This window comes from Ischnura elegans, chromosome 9 (assembly GCF_921293095.1).
Source record: "Ischnura elegans chromosome 9, ioIscEleg1.1, whole genome shotgun sequence".
NCBI classification, from domain to species: domain Eukaryota; kingdom Metazoa; phylum Arthropoda; class Insecta; order Odonata; family Coenagrionidae; genus Ischnura; species Ischnura elegans.
In genome coordinates this window covers 99,369,531-99,387,286 of record NC_060254.1, presented here as the reverse complement: position 1 = coordinate 99,387,286, position 17,756 = coordinate 99,369,531, and the positions used below count along the sequence as shown (strand labels likewise).

Genomic DNA, 17,756 nt, shown 5'->3' with positions numbered 1-17,756 from the left:
AATACTTTGGCAACTAAATAATAATAAATAATTACAGGATAACTGATTCCCATTTCTTTGCAGATAACATTTTAAAAAGTCATAATTATCTCCTTATTATCTATGTTTTCAAGGTTAGGCATGCCACAATAGCTATGCACATGTGAACATGTTTCTATGGACAAATATAAAACGGGAAAAATATGAGAAAAATATATGAGTTGAAAAATGTCTCCCATGTCTTCCATGGACCACATTTTACAAATATTTTTTCATTAATTCAAAAAACTTGATCGACACGGCGATAAATACCACAAATGAAACTATTTTTTTCCAACAGAATGAAAATTGAGGTTCTTTTAGCAGACGAAGACGACTTCTGACGCCATTGCAATCCTAATTTAGCGGGAGTACTCTATCCTTTAAATCGTGCAGAGATAATTTTATACTGATTACAGTGCACTATTCACATCTCTAAACTGTGACGCACAAAATATCTTTATGGAAGATGAAAACAGTAAAAACATATTAGGAAAAAGTAAATAAGCAACTGAAAAAGAACTAAATACGCTCGTAATTTTCTCTTTTATGATGTAATTTTATATTATTATTTTTAGTAATATAAATATGCATCATCACGGAAAATCGTAACTTTTGAGTATATAAGTAACTACTATATAAGTAAGTAATACTAGAATACGCAGGTAATACTATGTAAGTAACTTTTAAAAACAGCATTATTTTAGAACATACAGGAAACTAAGAGGCTATTTACATTTTTTGTATGGCATAGTAAAGGTGTAATGCCCTTAAATGCAGAGGAGATTGGAGGCATTATCGGGACAATGGAGAAATACGTATCTGTAGGTCGCGGCGGCGTGGGTGAGATTTAGGTGGGTGAAATAGAGGCTGAAGGAGGTAAGTGTTCCTTGACCGGAGTAAATAGATAGCGTTGCCTGGTAACCTTCTCAGTTCTCTTCACTCAAGTCATCCTACACATGTGCACCACTTCTTCCGCCCGACGCTCCTGCTAAACCCCCTCAAGCCAGCTGGAAAGGCAAGCCGCCCCTCCACTCACCATTTGTATCTCGAGAGATTGTGCACGGCGCAGCTAATTATTCCGCCTTGAAAGAGACCCCAATTAAGTGGAACCACCTGCCTCCGTACCTCTTCTCATACAGCCACTCTCCGTTTCTCCGGCAAGGGACTTGCGAAACTCCGTTCCCCCAGCCCACGGTGTCCTCCCTGTTCGCGCCCCCGTCCCCATCAACGCTAATGCCAACCCTATCCTGCTCCATTTCATAGGAATAAATGGGAAACTCACTTGATTACGTCAAAGCGGGTGCTAAAATCTGAAGAAAGGCCGAAATGAGTGAAAATATCAAAGGAAGCAGTAGTCTTCGACTTACGTATCAACAATGGGCTTCACATCAGTTTCCATGAGAAAAAATTCTCTGGACCGGGAATTGAACCGCAGACCTTTTGATTTTCGCTGAATTGGGGTTCACTTTTCCGTATTGGCTTCTTGGGAGCTTACATTTCCCTTCCGTTGCCATACTTGGTGGACAACAAAGGCCTATCACCTCTCGTTGAGCCTCGGTAAACTTGCCATCGGAATCAAAGAACATTAATAGCGTGGTGGTCTGCGCAGTGATTCACAGAGGCAAAGGTCTATGGTTGATTTCCCGGTCCAAATTTTTTCTCATGGCAACTACTGCAATTTCACCGCCGTTCATACGTCAGGTTTGAAACAAACAGCAGCAATGGACTTCTTCGCTAATTTTTTAAATAGTCGATTATGATTTCTTACGGAATAAAAACGATTCTTCGATCCGATTTTCGGTTCTTCCATTACTTTTAGAGCTATTCGCGACGAAAATTAGATGGTCTCGACCCTTCCGCAGATAAGTTGGTGACGTCAAACGCTTCCTTCCAGTAGATCACCGCGATTCAGCTAGCTCTCGTGTGGGCTGTTATTTTTTGAGCTCTTGCGAGAGATCTCTTCCCTTTTTTAGCGGCTCTTACTGAACGGGCTGATCTATAAATGTAATCGTTTATCGAATTGAATCGAATAAGATGGGAGAAAAAGGAAAATTCCTTTAAAAAATTATAAATCTAGCAATAAGGATAATTTATGAAAAAAAATGGATTTAACAAGTAGCCAATGCCATCGATGGATATGCTCAAATATAAAATTAACCACAAAAATTATTACATTTAGGTGTTGTTTCACTGTTTTATAAAGTACAGAAAATAAGCACATTTCAATGATTTTATGTTGAATCAATTCCCGGTGGATACTTGCTCCATGTCACTCAACAGGCAAATTTTTTAGTAGAGTTACCACAAAAATAATAAAGAAAATTAGCATAATGTTTCCAATGCTTAATAGATTATTATGCATTTTGAGTCACTAATAATAAGAAGAGACCGATTGTAATTTGCAACTTGGCAGATTCCTGATAACAACTCGATTAAAACAGAAAAAGTCTAAAATACTTATTCAAACTATATAGGCAGCATATAATTTTACGAATCAATAGTTGCCCATCACACAGGGAATAATTTAGTAATCGAAGTTTCACATCAGTGGTGTGAGCTTGCTGTAAACAACGGCGTTGAGGAGTCATAAGCTTACTCAGAGGCTAATTCCCCAATGGGGTAAGTACAATATAAATGTATAATAAGAGAATTATGCCACACAGCACTGAGAGATATGGGGGTAAATCTACAGCTTTAAAATTAGCGCAGACTCACCAGTGAAGTATCCGGATATCAAGGGTTGCTGTGAATCTTCGACATAAAGAAGGAGGAGAATAGAAGGAGAAATATTATAGCCACTAGAAAAATACCACACTTTTTATCACACCTATCAACAAATTAAATATCGATGAATGTAAATGAAATAAGGTACACATATTTATCCAGATTTCCATGAATTACACCAAATAACCGCCCCGCTACCTACGCTCTCCAGCTGCTATCAAACCACACATTCTCATTTCTTTAAAACACCCAACCTCTCAACACTTACTCTATGTACTATTTCTCCTTATACACGAATATTAGAGTCATGTTTTTGGCCCCACCACAAGATACCCAATTCAAATAGTGCATTAATATCTTTGGCGTGATGGCAGGGTCTTTAGTGTACGATGACCATACCATTCTTAGAATTATGGCAGGTTTAATATCATTTTAATCCCAGATACTCACTGAACACCCTAAGTTATTTAATAAAAGATGCTTGAAACGGAATATGCCATAACAGAACCGGGATTTTCCAAAAAATATCTACTGTTTTTATGCCCTAAAAATTCACTATGTTCTTGAAGTTCAAAAAAAAAAAAAAATTCACAATCTTATGATAAACGAGATGGCAATCAAATGATGCACATTATCAGGTATTAAAACGATTGATTTAAAAAAAAATGAACAAATCAAGCGTATAAATACCAGAGAATTCTCTGGTCATAGGATTTTTATAATCTACATTCCAAGTAGTGCGAAACTCAAAGTCAGTTATAACCCTTGATAATATCTGACAGGCGTAATAAAAACCGGGACAACCACTGAAAAAGTCTCCAGTCTCTAAAAATGCACTCAGTTGTACTCTAATTAAATATTTGATTCAATAAAGACGTAATTGCATGAAGAAATACTGTTCATTGAAATATTAGAGATATAGTCATAGTTTCAACTTTCATAGCGACTTCCTCATCTAGCATGTCTAATCTTACTTTCAATAAGTCTTTTAACCAGTCATTCAATGTTTCCCGTCTTGCCGCACATACAAAAAGGAAAATTCCTTTTTATATAATAACAAATCCAAATAACTTTTCGGAGTCCATGGGAGATACTTGTTCACGGTTTTTTCCACAAAACTTGTCATTCTAAAAGATATATATCATTCTCTAAAAATTTCTATCACATCTTGCAGTATAAAAAGATACGATTATTGCTGTTAAAGTGAGATTAAGATGTAATTAACGTACTTAATGAGTTTTTAATATGGCCAGTCGATGAAAACATGAAGACAAATTCTCGACGGATACTAGTGCGTTCAATTTTATAGGATTTTGTTATAAAGATTTGCAATTGTCCACACTCGTGTAGTGGAAATCTGGGAAGAAGCTTACTGAAGATGGCATTATAATATGTAGAAGAATGACTCAAAGAATGCAGGTATTTCTCGTAAGAATTCAGAAAAGCACCAAATTTTACGGTTTCAGTACAGGATAGGGTGACACTCAAGTGCACTACAATAAGATTTCCAATGCTTTACCACAGAAATTTCATTTCATGATGCAATAGTATTAATGGACACGGGAAAGATTAAATTAAAGTTTAGTTTATGACAAAAAGTTTCTTTTCTATAAATTATCATCGAATAACCAGAATATCAATTCAGTATTCACTGAATTTTTCCGCAACATACTATGACAATGTCAAAATTCAGATAATGATGATTTAAGAGCTGTATTTCACACCTCCTGACAGAAATTGTAGCGCAGTGTTCTACACTTAAAACACACTTCGGTAAAAAAAAACTCTCAAACCTCATCATGCCGATCAATAATTTTTTTAAGATCGCAAAGTGTAAAAATGCGATTAGAGCGATGTTACATTCAAGGTATGGGCTTTTACCACGGAATATCGGTGAAAAGATGAAGAAAGTCTCGGCGAACACCAGAGAGAGTTCCTGGTAATAGGATTTTCTAATTTCGATTCGCATTGGTCGAAAACTGTAAACCGGAAACCCGGGAGGAAGAAGCTAACTACAGTCGGCGGCGGTGCAGGCGTTATAAGACTCGAAGTCAGAGAGGGACTGGAAGGGAGTGTGATATTGAATCTTCTCCCCTGGGGCATAAAATTCGGCGGGAAAAGAGGAGGGCTACCCTTTTACTCGCATGCCTGGACTCCAATCGGATTCGCGCGACGGAGGACGCGGTCGGAAACCACTGGCGCGCCCTATATCCTGCGATCCGCATTGAGATCGGTGGCGCGAGAAGATTAAAACGGGAAAAAATAAATAAAGGGCCAAATAAAATGAGGATAAAACAGCAAGGTTCAATGGAGAGCGGGAAAGTAGGAGGGAGCACTTATGGGTTCGACCTCAACGACTCCTCTGAGGGGAAGAAAAAAAACAAAAGCAACGCGAAGCGCGAAAGTTATCCCCGCTCTTCGGCCTTCCATCCAGAACGACCTTGCCTCCCCATAATCTCCTTCTCACATAATGATGTGGGAAAGGAAAGTAGTTGGGGTAGGTTTTTGTGCGTGGTACTCTAACCTTAAACGTATAATTAGGGTAAGTTTTTGGAGTTTTACTTATTGATTTGCAGTTTATTGGTTTAGATGATAGATTTTCCAAAAAGGATATTAAATACACCACCCTCTGTGATTTATAGGAGTTTTTGGATTTTTTGAAACACATTATAAAAATTAACCATTTGAATGACAGTCATCCGTGTAAAAATAATCACAGATAGTTTGTGTTCGACGATATTATTCGATGTGATTATGAGAGTTTGATTATCGGCACAAAGAGGTACCTACTTTGATCACTTGAGTGACTTAAGTAGAGAAATTACATTTCAACGAAATTTTTCGCTAAATATAATTGCATTTTTTTAATTTTTGGCTGTTAGAAGGTATATGAAATGCAGCTCACGTTAAAGGATATGTACTTCCCCCAAAGTTGGATTGCTCTTTGTGCCTTTATCATCGATAGTCAAAATAAAATTTCATTATTCAATATTTTATACTCTACTATTTCCAACCTGAGCGTGGTTGCTGAGAGTTGGTAGAGCATTGGGTTTCTGATCGAAAGGTCTCGGGTTCAAATCCCGGATGAAACCTACAGACACCCCGAATCAAAATCCTCAAAGTACGACGTGGCCCAGGGAAAGAACTGCCCCTTCTAACCTGAATGTGTGATATTCACACGCCTATCATTTAGTCTCTACCCTCACCAATTTGAACCAACCTTCGGGTTGAATCAACGAGAGAGTAATTTTCTACCAAACTTGATTTTCATGCTTAGATATCTTCAGTCAAATGATAGCACCACACGGTCATGGCTTTCTAACCCGGAAGAGGGTCACTACATCTGTGGCGAATCTTCCCCACACTTTCCTCCCGAACATACATCCTCAACGGCACATACATCCAATGGTGGCCGATCCCTTTACTCTTCCCCTCCGCCTTCGTCGCAGACCCTAATTCTAACACCACCACCAAAGGAGGGGCCTAAATCTCCGCCCTGGGTCGTCCTTTGCCCGCGAGCGTGAAAGTGGCTTACGAACTAAATGGCTGCCCTTTGTCTTTCTCTCTCTCTTCCACGCGCCACCGAACCCCTCACGGCCACACCCCTTCGCTTGTTCCGCGTCCACCCCTTTTCTCCTTACCATCGATATCCATCGCGCCCCGTCCCTTTCGTCTACCGAACAGTTTCCCTACTAGCATGCACTAAAGTACAGATGGAGGAAGTCGCTAGTCATGCGTACCCGATAGCCTGACCGAATTCGGACGTATCATAGTATCTATATCGAATGTTGCAAGCATTTTACGCTGGATTTTTTAATTATTACTCTAGACATTATACACTGAAGCTATTTTTAACACTGGAAGGACAAGATCCGTTATATTGGCGCATAACCTCTACTGATTTAATCAAATTGCCAATCCTTTTTTCTGTCGTCCACAGTTTTTCTGAATTTTATTTACTTTTTATGGTACATATTCTGCTGTAATATAATTTTATTTTTCATATAAATATGGAGATATACAACCTGTCCACCTTAAAAGACCGACACCCACCAAAATAACGGTTTATTTGTAACGATAAAGTGTGTTTAATCCAGGAAATCACTATACTTTATTATGTCCGGCAATTTTGATGTTTTAGTGAGCACAGTTACGAATTTAATATTCCATTTTACATTTTAAATGGAAATCAGCAACCTATCTTCTACCATGCCGAGTGGCGTGTGGATGGTCTGGACAGAGGAAATAGGAGCGTCGTGACCTCTGTACATTAAACATTTTTTATTGTAAAATGATTCGTAAAAAATTATTGTATGAAAAATAACGGAAAAATTCATAATTAATGAATCTATCAATTCATTTTAACATAAACGAAGAAATAATCAAGATAATTACTGCTTGTCAAAATGGCGGATAATGGTCCATGTAGGTAGCCATGCAACCCTGTTCCTTATAGTGTAAATGAAGATAAATGAGTATAAAAATGGTACATTTTAATTAAAAAATCTAATTAATATTCAATATAAGTGAGATAAAAATGTTTTCATTTCAAATTTTGTTCGTGCTGGAAACTAAAAACTAACGCATGAACCATCCGTAAAGGTAAAAAAATCCAAGTTTTCACACCCAAGGTTGTCGGATATTAATACTATTTAAAACAAAAATATAATTCAGGATCACTCGTTTACAGTATGTAATCAAGTATCACGTGATTTCAAGTCCATATTAGTGTAACTAAATTACTTACACAATTTGAATTTCAAATTACTTATGAATATGGAAAAACAAAACTCATCAACAAAATATATAAACTTTCACACTTCAAAATAAACACTTCATCTACTTTTTGCACTGTGGAGGATCCATGGGTGCCATTCAAATAGCAACAATCGTTTGCGACGACAAGACATGACGCTAATTCTTTTATAGCTGCATCAAATTCCCGAGCGTAATATGTTTTCTTTATACTTAAAGTCACTATTAATAAATATGATTTTAATATCAAAGAATTTATATTTAAATTTCCTTTAATAATCATCCTAAATAATTTTATCACATTATTAAAATGATTATAAGTACATGTTTCAACAGGAAGGTAAGCAAAAGCCAATTACATGAAATACATTAAATATGATCACCTTACTGTAAAATATCGACTGTCAATAAGACATATTACGCTTCCTAAGTTTCATTTTTCTTCCTTATTTGCATTAAAAAAGCAGTTGGATACACTATAGTCTGAGTCGCTCCGGAAAAAGTCATTTCTTACCGTGATTGAGCTGATGAAACGTGAATCGAAAAAAATGCGTTTTGAAAAAAATTTGTGACCACTGCTCAAAAATTCTGGTTTAACATAATATATAAAAATTCATCGTTTACTCTATCAGTTCAACTGATTCAGGGGTGATATAGTTAAATTTGGACTCATTAAAATGAAAGGTAGTTGCACATTTCCAAAATTATTGTAATACATACAACGCGTGCCAGCCCACAGAATTAATATTGTTCCAGCATATTGAGTTGAGAATTTTGTCACTATTGTTTATCGAACTAATGTTTGTTAACATCACACAATTCATTCTCTAATATCACCGCAGGTAGTCTAGTGATGTTGTCGTATTTTATTATTTTAATGCGATATATTATATCCACCAAGTAACCGGAAATAATCATGAGGATAAAATAAAATGGTTAACTTCCACACACTTTTTTATTAACCAACTACCGACCCGGTTTCGATAATGACACTACGTGTCGAAACCGGGTCGGTAGTTTGTTAATAAAAAAGTGTGTGGAAGTTAACCATTTTATTTTATCCTCATGAATATAAAACATTTCCACTATATATCGCCGGACACTGTGAATTAACCGGAAATAAGTTGAAATGTACACATGTTGAAATTAAAATACAAGTGCACTATGCTAACGCCTTAGTACTCTTGAAATTTAAACTGATTAAAACTAAAATGAAGTGCTGTAATGTTTATTTAATATCAAATATGACATGACTTTGACGCCGATATTTGTTAAAATATATTACTTGAATAAATAGATTTTAATATTTTTATGAATATCTGCACTAATAGTACTATGTACTATAATAATATAGTATAATGTAGTATAATACTAAATATTAATAAATCTATTAACTTTTGCACCCCAAAGTAAACATTATACAATCATTATGGTAAGCATCAAATAACCGAAATATTATGTAATTAACCGAATTATGAGAAAAAAATTATCTTACAATTGATATAAAATATGCGATAACCATAAAAATGAGAATTTAGAATCAAAAAGACTTGTATCGTTCATAAAAAAAGGAAGTGTCACAAAACAGAACATTAAAAGCAAAACTCATTCACTTCGATTGGTAGCAAGTATGCAAACGCAATTGTAGCAATTGAAGACCTTGATGGAGGAGAAACGATTTCCGGACGAGGGAAAGAGAGAGTGACTCGTTTTAGTGAGTTATAATTCAGGTGCTTGGAGGTGCATAGCATCCGCATTTCAATCTGTAAACACAAATCTGCTTAAATGCTAATACCAACCGCAGAACAGCGTCCGCTCCGAAGTCTTGCGTAATTAAATTCAGCGACATTTGGGTAATCCGGAGAATGCACTAGGCAGGCACGAGACTAATCCGGCCTCCGACATGAAAAGGAAATTGATCGTGTACTGGCCTAGAGATCATAGGATTCGAGCATTGATTCGGGGTAAACGAGTTTTTTTCACTGATCGTAGTGCCCCAAAATATCCGCTTCTGGGTGGATTGTTGGGCTGAGGCCGAAAACTTAAATTTCGTTGGCATCGAGAAATATTGAGCATTAAAAGTTTATTTTTGTCAATTTTAAAAATTGCATTCATCATCTCAAAGTCAACAATTTGAGGAATGGTTTAATTACGTTCTCCAACCCGCTCTCATATCTGCTAACTTTTTGCTCATTTTCTTTTACATCCTTAATAACCTGTCCTATTCTGCTGTACATTGTAAACATTCCGGGCCGTCCCTTATCCTTCTTCCCTTCCACCTGTCCTTAAGCGAATGTTTTCATCAGGCCATCATGCCTCTTAATATGATCAACTAAGTCGTCCCAGCTTCTAATTAAGATTTTTAGACTTCTATTTTCTCCCACCATTATTAGCAATTCCTCATTTCTTACCCGGTCTATCCATTTTATCTTCATCATCCTTCGGTATCACAACATTTTTAATGCTTCCACTCTCGATTTATTTCCACCTGTCTACGTCCATACTTCTCTCAAACAGAGAAACATGCTCCACATGCAGCATCTGATGAATTTTTTCTGTACTTCTATAATTAAATATCGAGGAAAATTTTCAAATTTGAGACATAAACTAATACTGATCTGGGTCTACTCAGTGCACCGTGAAAATTTTAATTTTAGCCAAAATTTTGAATCATTCGCGAAAAAAGTGTACAGTATACATATATTGCAAACAGCACAAGTGACTCATTGCCATATAAGAATAAAGTCACAGCTTTTTTTATTGAATATCTTAATTATATTCATACAAAATACGAATACGTGTATTAGAAAAAAAACATGATGCACAAACTCAGACCTTCAAATTAATGTTAAATGGACTAAGGAACAGTAGGTGACACACACCAAATTATTTGCGTGGACTGCAATTCGGCTTCCGCAAGCGTATTATTGGGGAGCGGCCTAGTAATCTGCACCCAGCACGCTCTGCGTTTCCATTTGATGAAAACTCCATGTTGCTGCGCGATCGCCTTCTCCGCACGGTCGAACAGACCAGGCATACAAGAGCACGTGACTCGAATGAGCATCGCACGAGCCATTCACGGAGTGGAGTACATTTAGAAACAGCACCGGAACACCCTTCGCCCTCTCGCTCCGCTTAGAGAAACAATTGACCCGGGATTAACACCAATATCGTGCGTGCAGCCACGAATTCAGGAAGTTGATGACTCAGATCTTGTTAGATCTCTAAAATAATAAACGCATTCATTTCTGGGAAAAGAAACTACCATTCCGAACTTGACCGAGTAGTTTTTTTTAATAATGCCAGATATGTTTTTATTTCGGTACTGGGTCTTATTAAATATTTGCTATCATGTATTAGGATCGAAGTAGCTTGAATTCATATCAGTTATTAATATCACCTACGCAATGATCCAAACACAACATTTTATTTGGATAGTAATGTTTAGAGCTCTCGCCACACTAATCATCAGATGCGAGATTTTCTCTTACAGGGCAGGTGCGCCAGTCCTGTTAATGTTTCCATATCGCACTTTCAGGACTTTTTTGAGGATGTCTGTTGAATTTGATCTAAAGACCCTTAGATAAGTAGCTCTGCACTTTAAGCTATAGACTATCACGTCCCCTCATTAATTCTGTACGACTTAATCTGTAGGTTTTTCTTAAGGATCCTAACTACATTTTTTTCTCATTTATGGGAAGATTCACGTTAGAAGTGAGTATGCAAAGTAGTTGGTTCGGCGCTACTTGAGCCCAGCGGCCCTTAAGCAAAGCCTTAAGCAAAAAATAAATAGGAGATTATAAAATAAATTTTTATATGAAAGCTCAAGCACGCTAAGATCAAATATGAGGGTAAAAATATAAAGTTACCATGACTATTTAAAAAAATGGATTAAAAACTTTCATAACAATGTGTAGCTCTTTTCAAAATTCGTAACTTCACGAATCTATTGTTTCTTATATCACACAAATATTGAATGGTACGATTAAAAGAACACAACCAACTACTGTAGAAAATTGACCGTTGTTCTCTTGCGAGATTGCTCAATATTTTACATGATGGATCAGAATTTATTCTCCAGATATTGTGTCGATTACGTTCCGCAGAGTGACCATTAATCTTACTGATTAGATCATTCTGAGTACCAATTAAAAAGAAACGTTGGCTTACGTTGAAATAGTAGAATTTCTTACCAGGAATACTCGAGGACAGGCCTCAACTACTGGGTTTCATATGGCGAATGGGATTAATATTGTCAGGAATGAAAAAAATTACTTTTTCGATTATATCTTGACCTCTTAACTCACTCTCGAGTTAACCTCTGGTAAAACTTAATCCATGATGCTCACACATCTACGCATTGTAAGAATTTGAACAAGTTTCAAACCATCAGAACTCGCGGAAACCATCAACATATCTAGACTATCTGCTGGACTGAAATTTCTCACCACGCATTTCATATGAGAGTTGCACGCAGCATATCTGCTAGGATGAAAATTCAACTGAGAAAGCCAACGGGAGACAACTACTGAGTAACGTCTAATGGCACCATCGTAGGAAAAGACCATGCTAAATTCCCACTGGAGTACCGAAGTGTACAAGTCACTCTAACCAAAATAAAATAAATGAATATTTCACTTAAACTTTAAACTATCGACGTATTTTTCCACTGCTCATTTTAATGGTTACATCTCTCCGGCATCACCAGGTGCGAGTGTTTCCTTCGTTGCTAGTCTTTTTATTCTCTGCGAATATGAACCACAGCTGTAAGACCACACACTATTTTAATTCAAATTTGAGTTATATCCTGCTCGTTTTCGAGCAAATTGTTTATGCATAATGAAGATTAATTAATGAAGATCAAAGTTATGCGACTGTGTGAGGAAAAGCAAGGTATGAATCGGAGGCTCAAGAGAAAAGTAACTCATATATAAACTCGAGATGGTGGATCAGTTCAACTATTTGGACTGCTTCTAAAAGGAAAACAGACACAGCAGTAAAATGCGTTGGCAAAGAAGATCTAGTGTATTGGAAAGAACCGATGAGAGGATCTATAGGCAAGAGTATAGAGAAAAGGCTAGGGAAGAGTATGATCTGGAGTGTAGCGCTTTACGGTACGGAAACATGGAAATTAAGGAAGCCGTACAAGAAAACACTGGAAGCCATTGAAATGGCTTGAAGAAGATTGGAAAGGGTGAAGTGGACGGAGAGGAGGAAAAACGACGAGGAGCTGGACACTTTGGGTGAGGAGAGGCAGCTTATGGATGAGTTACGAGTGAGACAGATGGTATGGATGAAGCGAGTACTTAGAGGGGAGGGGATGCTGAAAACTGATCCGGAGGGAAATATGCTGAATAGTTGGTAGGAGGGGAGGAAGAGAGCAGGATTAATAGATGCAGAATGAAAGGGAGTTGTACTTTTACTGAATTGGATATTCAAGTATGGGAGAGGAGACGCCCGAAATAATTCGCTTATATCCTCTGATAACTTAGCTAGGCTTAGATTGCTTGAGAATTTGCGAATATGTAGATATCTTTGAGAGCGATTCGGAGAACATCATTGAAGAACCCCACTTTATTTCCAGATCAGACAGAAACGATTGATTAAGAGAGATATTTTGGCGAAGGAATACCTGCAGGGAATTCGTTTTTCCCCGAGAAACAATAGACGTTCATAAAGGTTCGGCGTAATTTCGTCAGAGATTTCCTTTTCATTTGTGAACGACTCATTTCCAAAAAATCCCCGCAGCACGACTGTTTCGGGGTAGAATGTAGACGTAACTGTTAAATTAGCCGTTAGAAAACTAAAATGATTATTATTTTCCGCTGAGTTAATGAGCCCCTATAGGGCAGTAACGCTGTGCCCGTTATTGTCCTTTTAGCATCTCCTCCGCACTGGGCCATCAGACCTCATACCTCTGCCTCCCTCCCCTTCTTGTATACCCCCATTCCACTTCCCTCTTCTCCCGCCCCATTCGACGACTCAAACACCTCAACAGGTGCGCCTTTTGACTCGCAAGCCAGTCTCGACGCGTCTCTCTCTCTCTCTCTCCCTCTATCTCTCACGCTTCCTCTCCGGGGAAACGCTTTGTTGCCCTGCCAACCTCCCTTGCCTCAAAGCGCGATTGAGGGTTCGCGCATGCGCGTTGACTCCACTGAGACGGAAGCTTGCAAGTGCACACATACACGGCGAATAAAAAACGTTTCCCCCCCTTTCTCTAATCGTAGTACAAGAAGGCAAACAGAAATAGACACGTAGGTGAAGCAACATGGCAGGGTAAGTCCCTGGGGGGGTATTGTCGCATTCCCGCGTATCACGCCTCGCTCACGTAACAGGAACAAGTGCAGTGGGGACTTCGGGCACGGAAGGAGTTTAAGACACGTCGCAAGGAAAGCTGTTTGACGTCTATGAGTCCCCAAAGGCAGTTGAAGACCAAATTCCGCAAAATGAAGCTTGTGAAAAACGTGTACGGTTGCATTTCATTGCTATTTAATGCTGTTTTTGTTTTATATTTTATGCATGTATCATACTGTGATAATCTAATATTGGAAGCATTGCGGTGATTTTGATACCAACCCTGCACCAATACAAAAACTAAGATTACACTAAGAAACGACATCCTAAACGGAGACTTATTCTATTATTGCGATTTAAATTTGTGGAAGTACATTAGAGGAATAGATTTTAAAAAAATGGGTACATTGCCCACTTATTTTGTTATTTGTTGACAATTATAACACATTCGCGTCATTTAAATATTTTAGGAAAGCATGAAGTTTGTTATTTATCAATATTTCATAAGCCTAGCTCATCGGAATAGGGGGTGGTCAAAAACATTACTAAGTTGACTAGGATACTTTCCATATTCCGAATTCTTTAGGTTTTACAGTTTGATATTTAATAAGTCCATGGCATCATGATTTCACCTACATTATTCAATCACAATCGGAAGTTATTTTGAGATAGTTACAGACTTGTATTTGCTAACATTTTCAAAAGTAATACTAGTAGCATTAGAGTTAAGAAAATGAGTTATTTGTGACCTAATTCATACTCTTCTAATATCAGATAGATGCATTCTTAATTCTTTCCATGGCACGTTCCGCCTTTAATTGACGAATGAGGAAAAATAAATACGCAAAATCAAAGAGAGTTAAACTACTAAAAGTAAATATAATATTTGATTTTATGAGTCTGTTCGAGCATTTTTAATGAATAATTTAATTTAAATTCACCGAGTTCCGGAATTTTGATATCATTCCTTATATCAAGATACTTTGATTTGTATAAATTGGGTTCATTGCAAAATACGGCGCTGTAAACATATAGTAAGTACAAATCATTGCAGAAAGACTTTAAAATCTTTTTTAAAAGGAGAAAAGGTATCATGTGCTTGGTTTTTAAGTCTTAGTAAATTATTTGAACAATGACACCGATATTGCAATTTGACGTAATGACTCGGAAAAATGGCAAAACTGGACGAATATTCTTTTGAAAAACGTTTATCACCTCGTATCCGAAATACGCGAACTAAAAGATTGTCATAAACACCAAATAACCCACCTAATCACGAAACAATAGTGGTAAAAATGAAAGACCAAAATATGGATTGAAAATGTGCAAAACTAGGTACTCAATTATGACTCTGAGATGAAAAAAGAAAACGCTGGAGTAGGCAAAAGTAAAGCTCATAAGCAAATTCTTACAATATTGTCCCAATTCATTTTGGAACTCATTCATAAAATATAATAATGACATAAAAAAGGCACCAAAGAGCTGAATAAACCTTCTGCATGAAAGAAAATGTAACAGCCTAGACTCAGCATACCAAATACCGGACACCAAGTTTATTTGCAGAGGTAATGAATAACAGGTAAACTGGCTAAGGAGGCCATCAGGAAACAGCCGGAATCAACAGGGCAAAATAGCGTGGTTTACTTCATCAAAGAAATCGAAAGGCATTGATTTCGATTCGTTACCAAACATTAGTGTATTCGTAATATACAAATTATTTGGTTTTATAAATCCCAGTTTAGACGAATGGCAATGGTCAATTTTATTCTCATTTGAAAAAGGCCAGATTGGCGCCCATGCAATTCCACTCCACGTTACGTCACAGGGACCTAGTTTCTATACGAGTAGTCAGGAGGTGTACATCGCCTGAGAGTACCAATGCATGCATGCGGCACAGAGCTCAGAGAAACATTTCTTAATAACTACCTATTAAAATTGCCTATAGTCGGAAAGTTTTCTTCGTTTGATAAGGTATTAATAATCCTTATTTAAGCCAAGCGCTACCAGCTAGCAGGGTACTCTGCTACCTGCTAGCATCCTGCGTCGTATCAGCGCTCAAATCCTCGCCCCAAGGTCACCTCTCTCGCGGCAGCGGGAACCAGAATGACGTCACACGGAGTGTTCCCAGCATTCATACTTACAATTAGCCGTCGCGTTTTCGCGCGCTTGAAAATTTTCACTTTTCAATTAATCGCGAAAAATAGATATCGTCATTAAAAAATCTATAAACGTGAAATACGTACTCCAGGAGCAATAATCTTTCGATTTGGGTGATAAAAAAATAATAGGAAACCACTCTATTGTAATCAATCTATCCTTACGTCGATTATACCTGAGTCTATTCTGACCGTTGCATTGATTTATGTTTGGCGATGAGAAATTTGGTAATATTCTGTAATTGAGACCTCAATGAATGAGAATTGACGTCTTCAATAGAATGAAAAAGGAACAAAATAATGTTTTCTTGAAGATGCTTAAAATTATATGAGACATTTCAACTTGCCAAGGCACCGGTAATAGCCAGAGAACCAAAGAGCATTGCAAAATGAACATTTGCACTAATTGGTTAACGGTGACTACAATTTTGAGTATTATTGGTACTTCGGCATCCGAGGGATTTGAATTTCCATAAATCTAGCAGCAGTTAGTTTTGATATACCTGCTTTTCTACGATAAACTGACACAATTCAAAATTATGTAATCCGAATGTGAACTACTTTTGCATAAATGATGAATATGAAAAGCTTTACCTTGTAGTTATTCTCATAATTTGAAGTAATTTAAATGAATAATCAACAAATTTTCTTAATATTATTAAATATAAAATATGGATAATTTATTTAGTGTATTTCTGACTTTGTTCTCCAAAAGCATTGAACCAAATAACCTACCATAAGATAATGAAGATAAAATGGATTGACCTGGTAAGGAATGAGGAAATGCTAAGAAGATTGGAATAAAATAGAATTCCTCTAAAAATATTCGGGAGAAGACGGAGCAACTTGGCTACATTATGAAAAATGATAGATTGATGAAAAATATCGTAAAAGGGCGGGTGGAAAGTAAGAAAAGGAAGTGACGGCCCCGAATGAGTTACACTGGAAAGATTATGAAGGATGTAAAAGAGAAGAAATATGTCACTCTGAAAAGGCTAGCGGATAGCAAAGTAGCGTCAAACTAGTGTTAGGATTGCTGACTTATGATGATGATACGTAATTATACTAGTTGATCAATCAAAACCTCTGTATGTTAATGCTGATTGAATTCTTTGATTGAGACCGCATCGTTGTAAGACAAGGCTGAACTATTATTTAAAGATTAGTATGGTATGCTATTCGGAGGAGGCGGCTGACAGCTAGGGTCATTTTGCATGTAGGGCAGTCTCTAAAAAAACTCTTCCTGCGCCGGGGTGAGAACCAGGACCCTTATATGGGGAAGCCATTATTCTAACTACCACACCAACTTACTCCTCTACTTTTCTACTAAACAGTCTTAGGGTAAATGTTGAAATGATGATTTTGAATTGCATTCTTTCATTGAAAAAAAAGAGTAACCGATTTACAGATAGCGAAATAAATAGTAAATAATACAATCAGGTAAATAACAGTAGCAAATTTAATTTTAATCAAAAATAGGGAATTTTGTATTCGTTTTTGTTTCCCAATAGTGTCATACTTTTCAATCCTATTGCACAAAAATGCAATGCTTGCATGTTTCAAAGGACAGTGTCCTGGAGAAATAAATGTATGCATATACTTATGTACATGGGATGTGGAATACAATCCCTTGGGTAGGAAGACTACATATCTGATAAGGCGCGGTGAAATGGTCGAAGGGTCTTAGAAACTAGAGCGTGGGTACGGGAAACACCTAGATACCGGGAACACCGCGTCAAAATGCTTTCCGGCGGGAAGGTCGATGCGTAAATTTCTCTCCGGGCCGGAGCACTCCGGAAGGTAGTT

At 37.2% G+C, this 17,756-nt stretch overlaps 1 protein-coding gene across 8 annotated transcripts in view; it reads right to left on the bottom strand.

The window, feature by feature from the left end:
• The window catches only part of LOC124165227 (lachesin-like), an 878,935-nt gene that overhangs the window by 44,492 nt on the left and 816,687 nt on the right, over positions 1–17,756 (bottom strand). For 6 of the 8 annotated variants that reach the window (XM_046542522.1, XM_046542529.1, XM_046542524.1 and 3 more), the window contains one exon: positions 2,737–2,772. The exons of the other annotated variants lie outside the window; for them this stretch is intronic. In XM_046542522.1, coding sequence (XP_046398478.1) covers positions 2,737–2,772 — 36 coding nt within the window. The remainder of the gene's footprint in view (positions 1–2,736; positions 2,773–17,756) is intronic. 8 annotated transcript variants of the gene reach the window in all.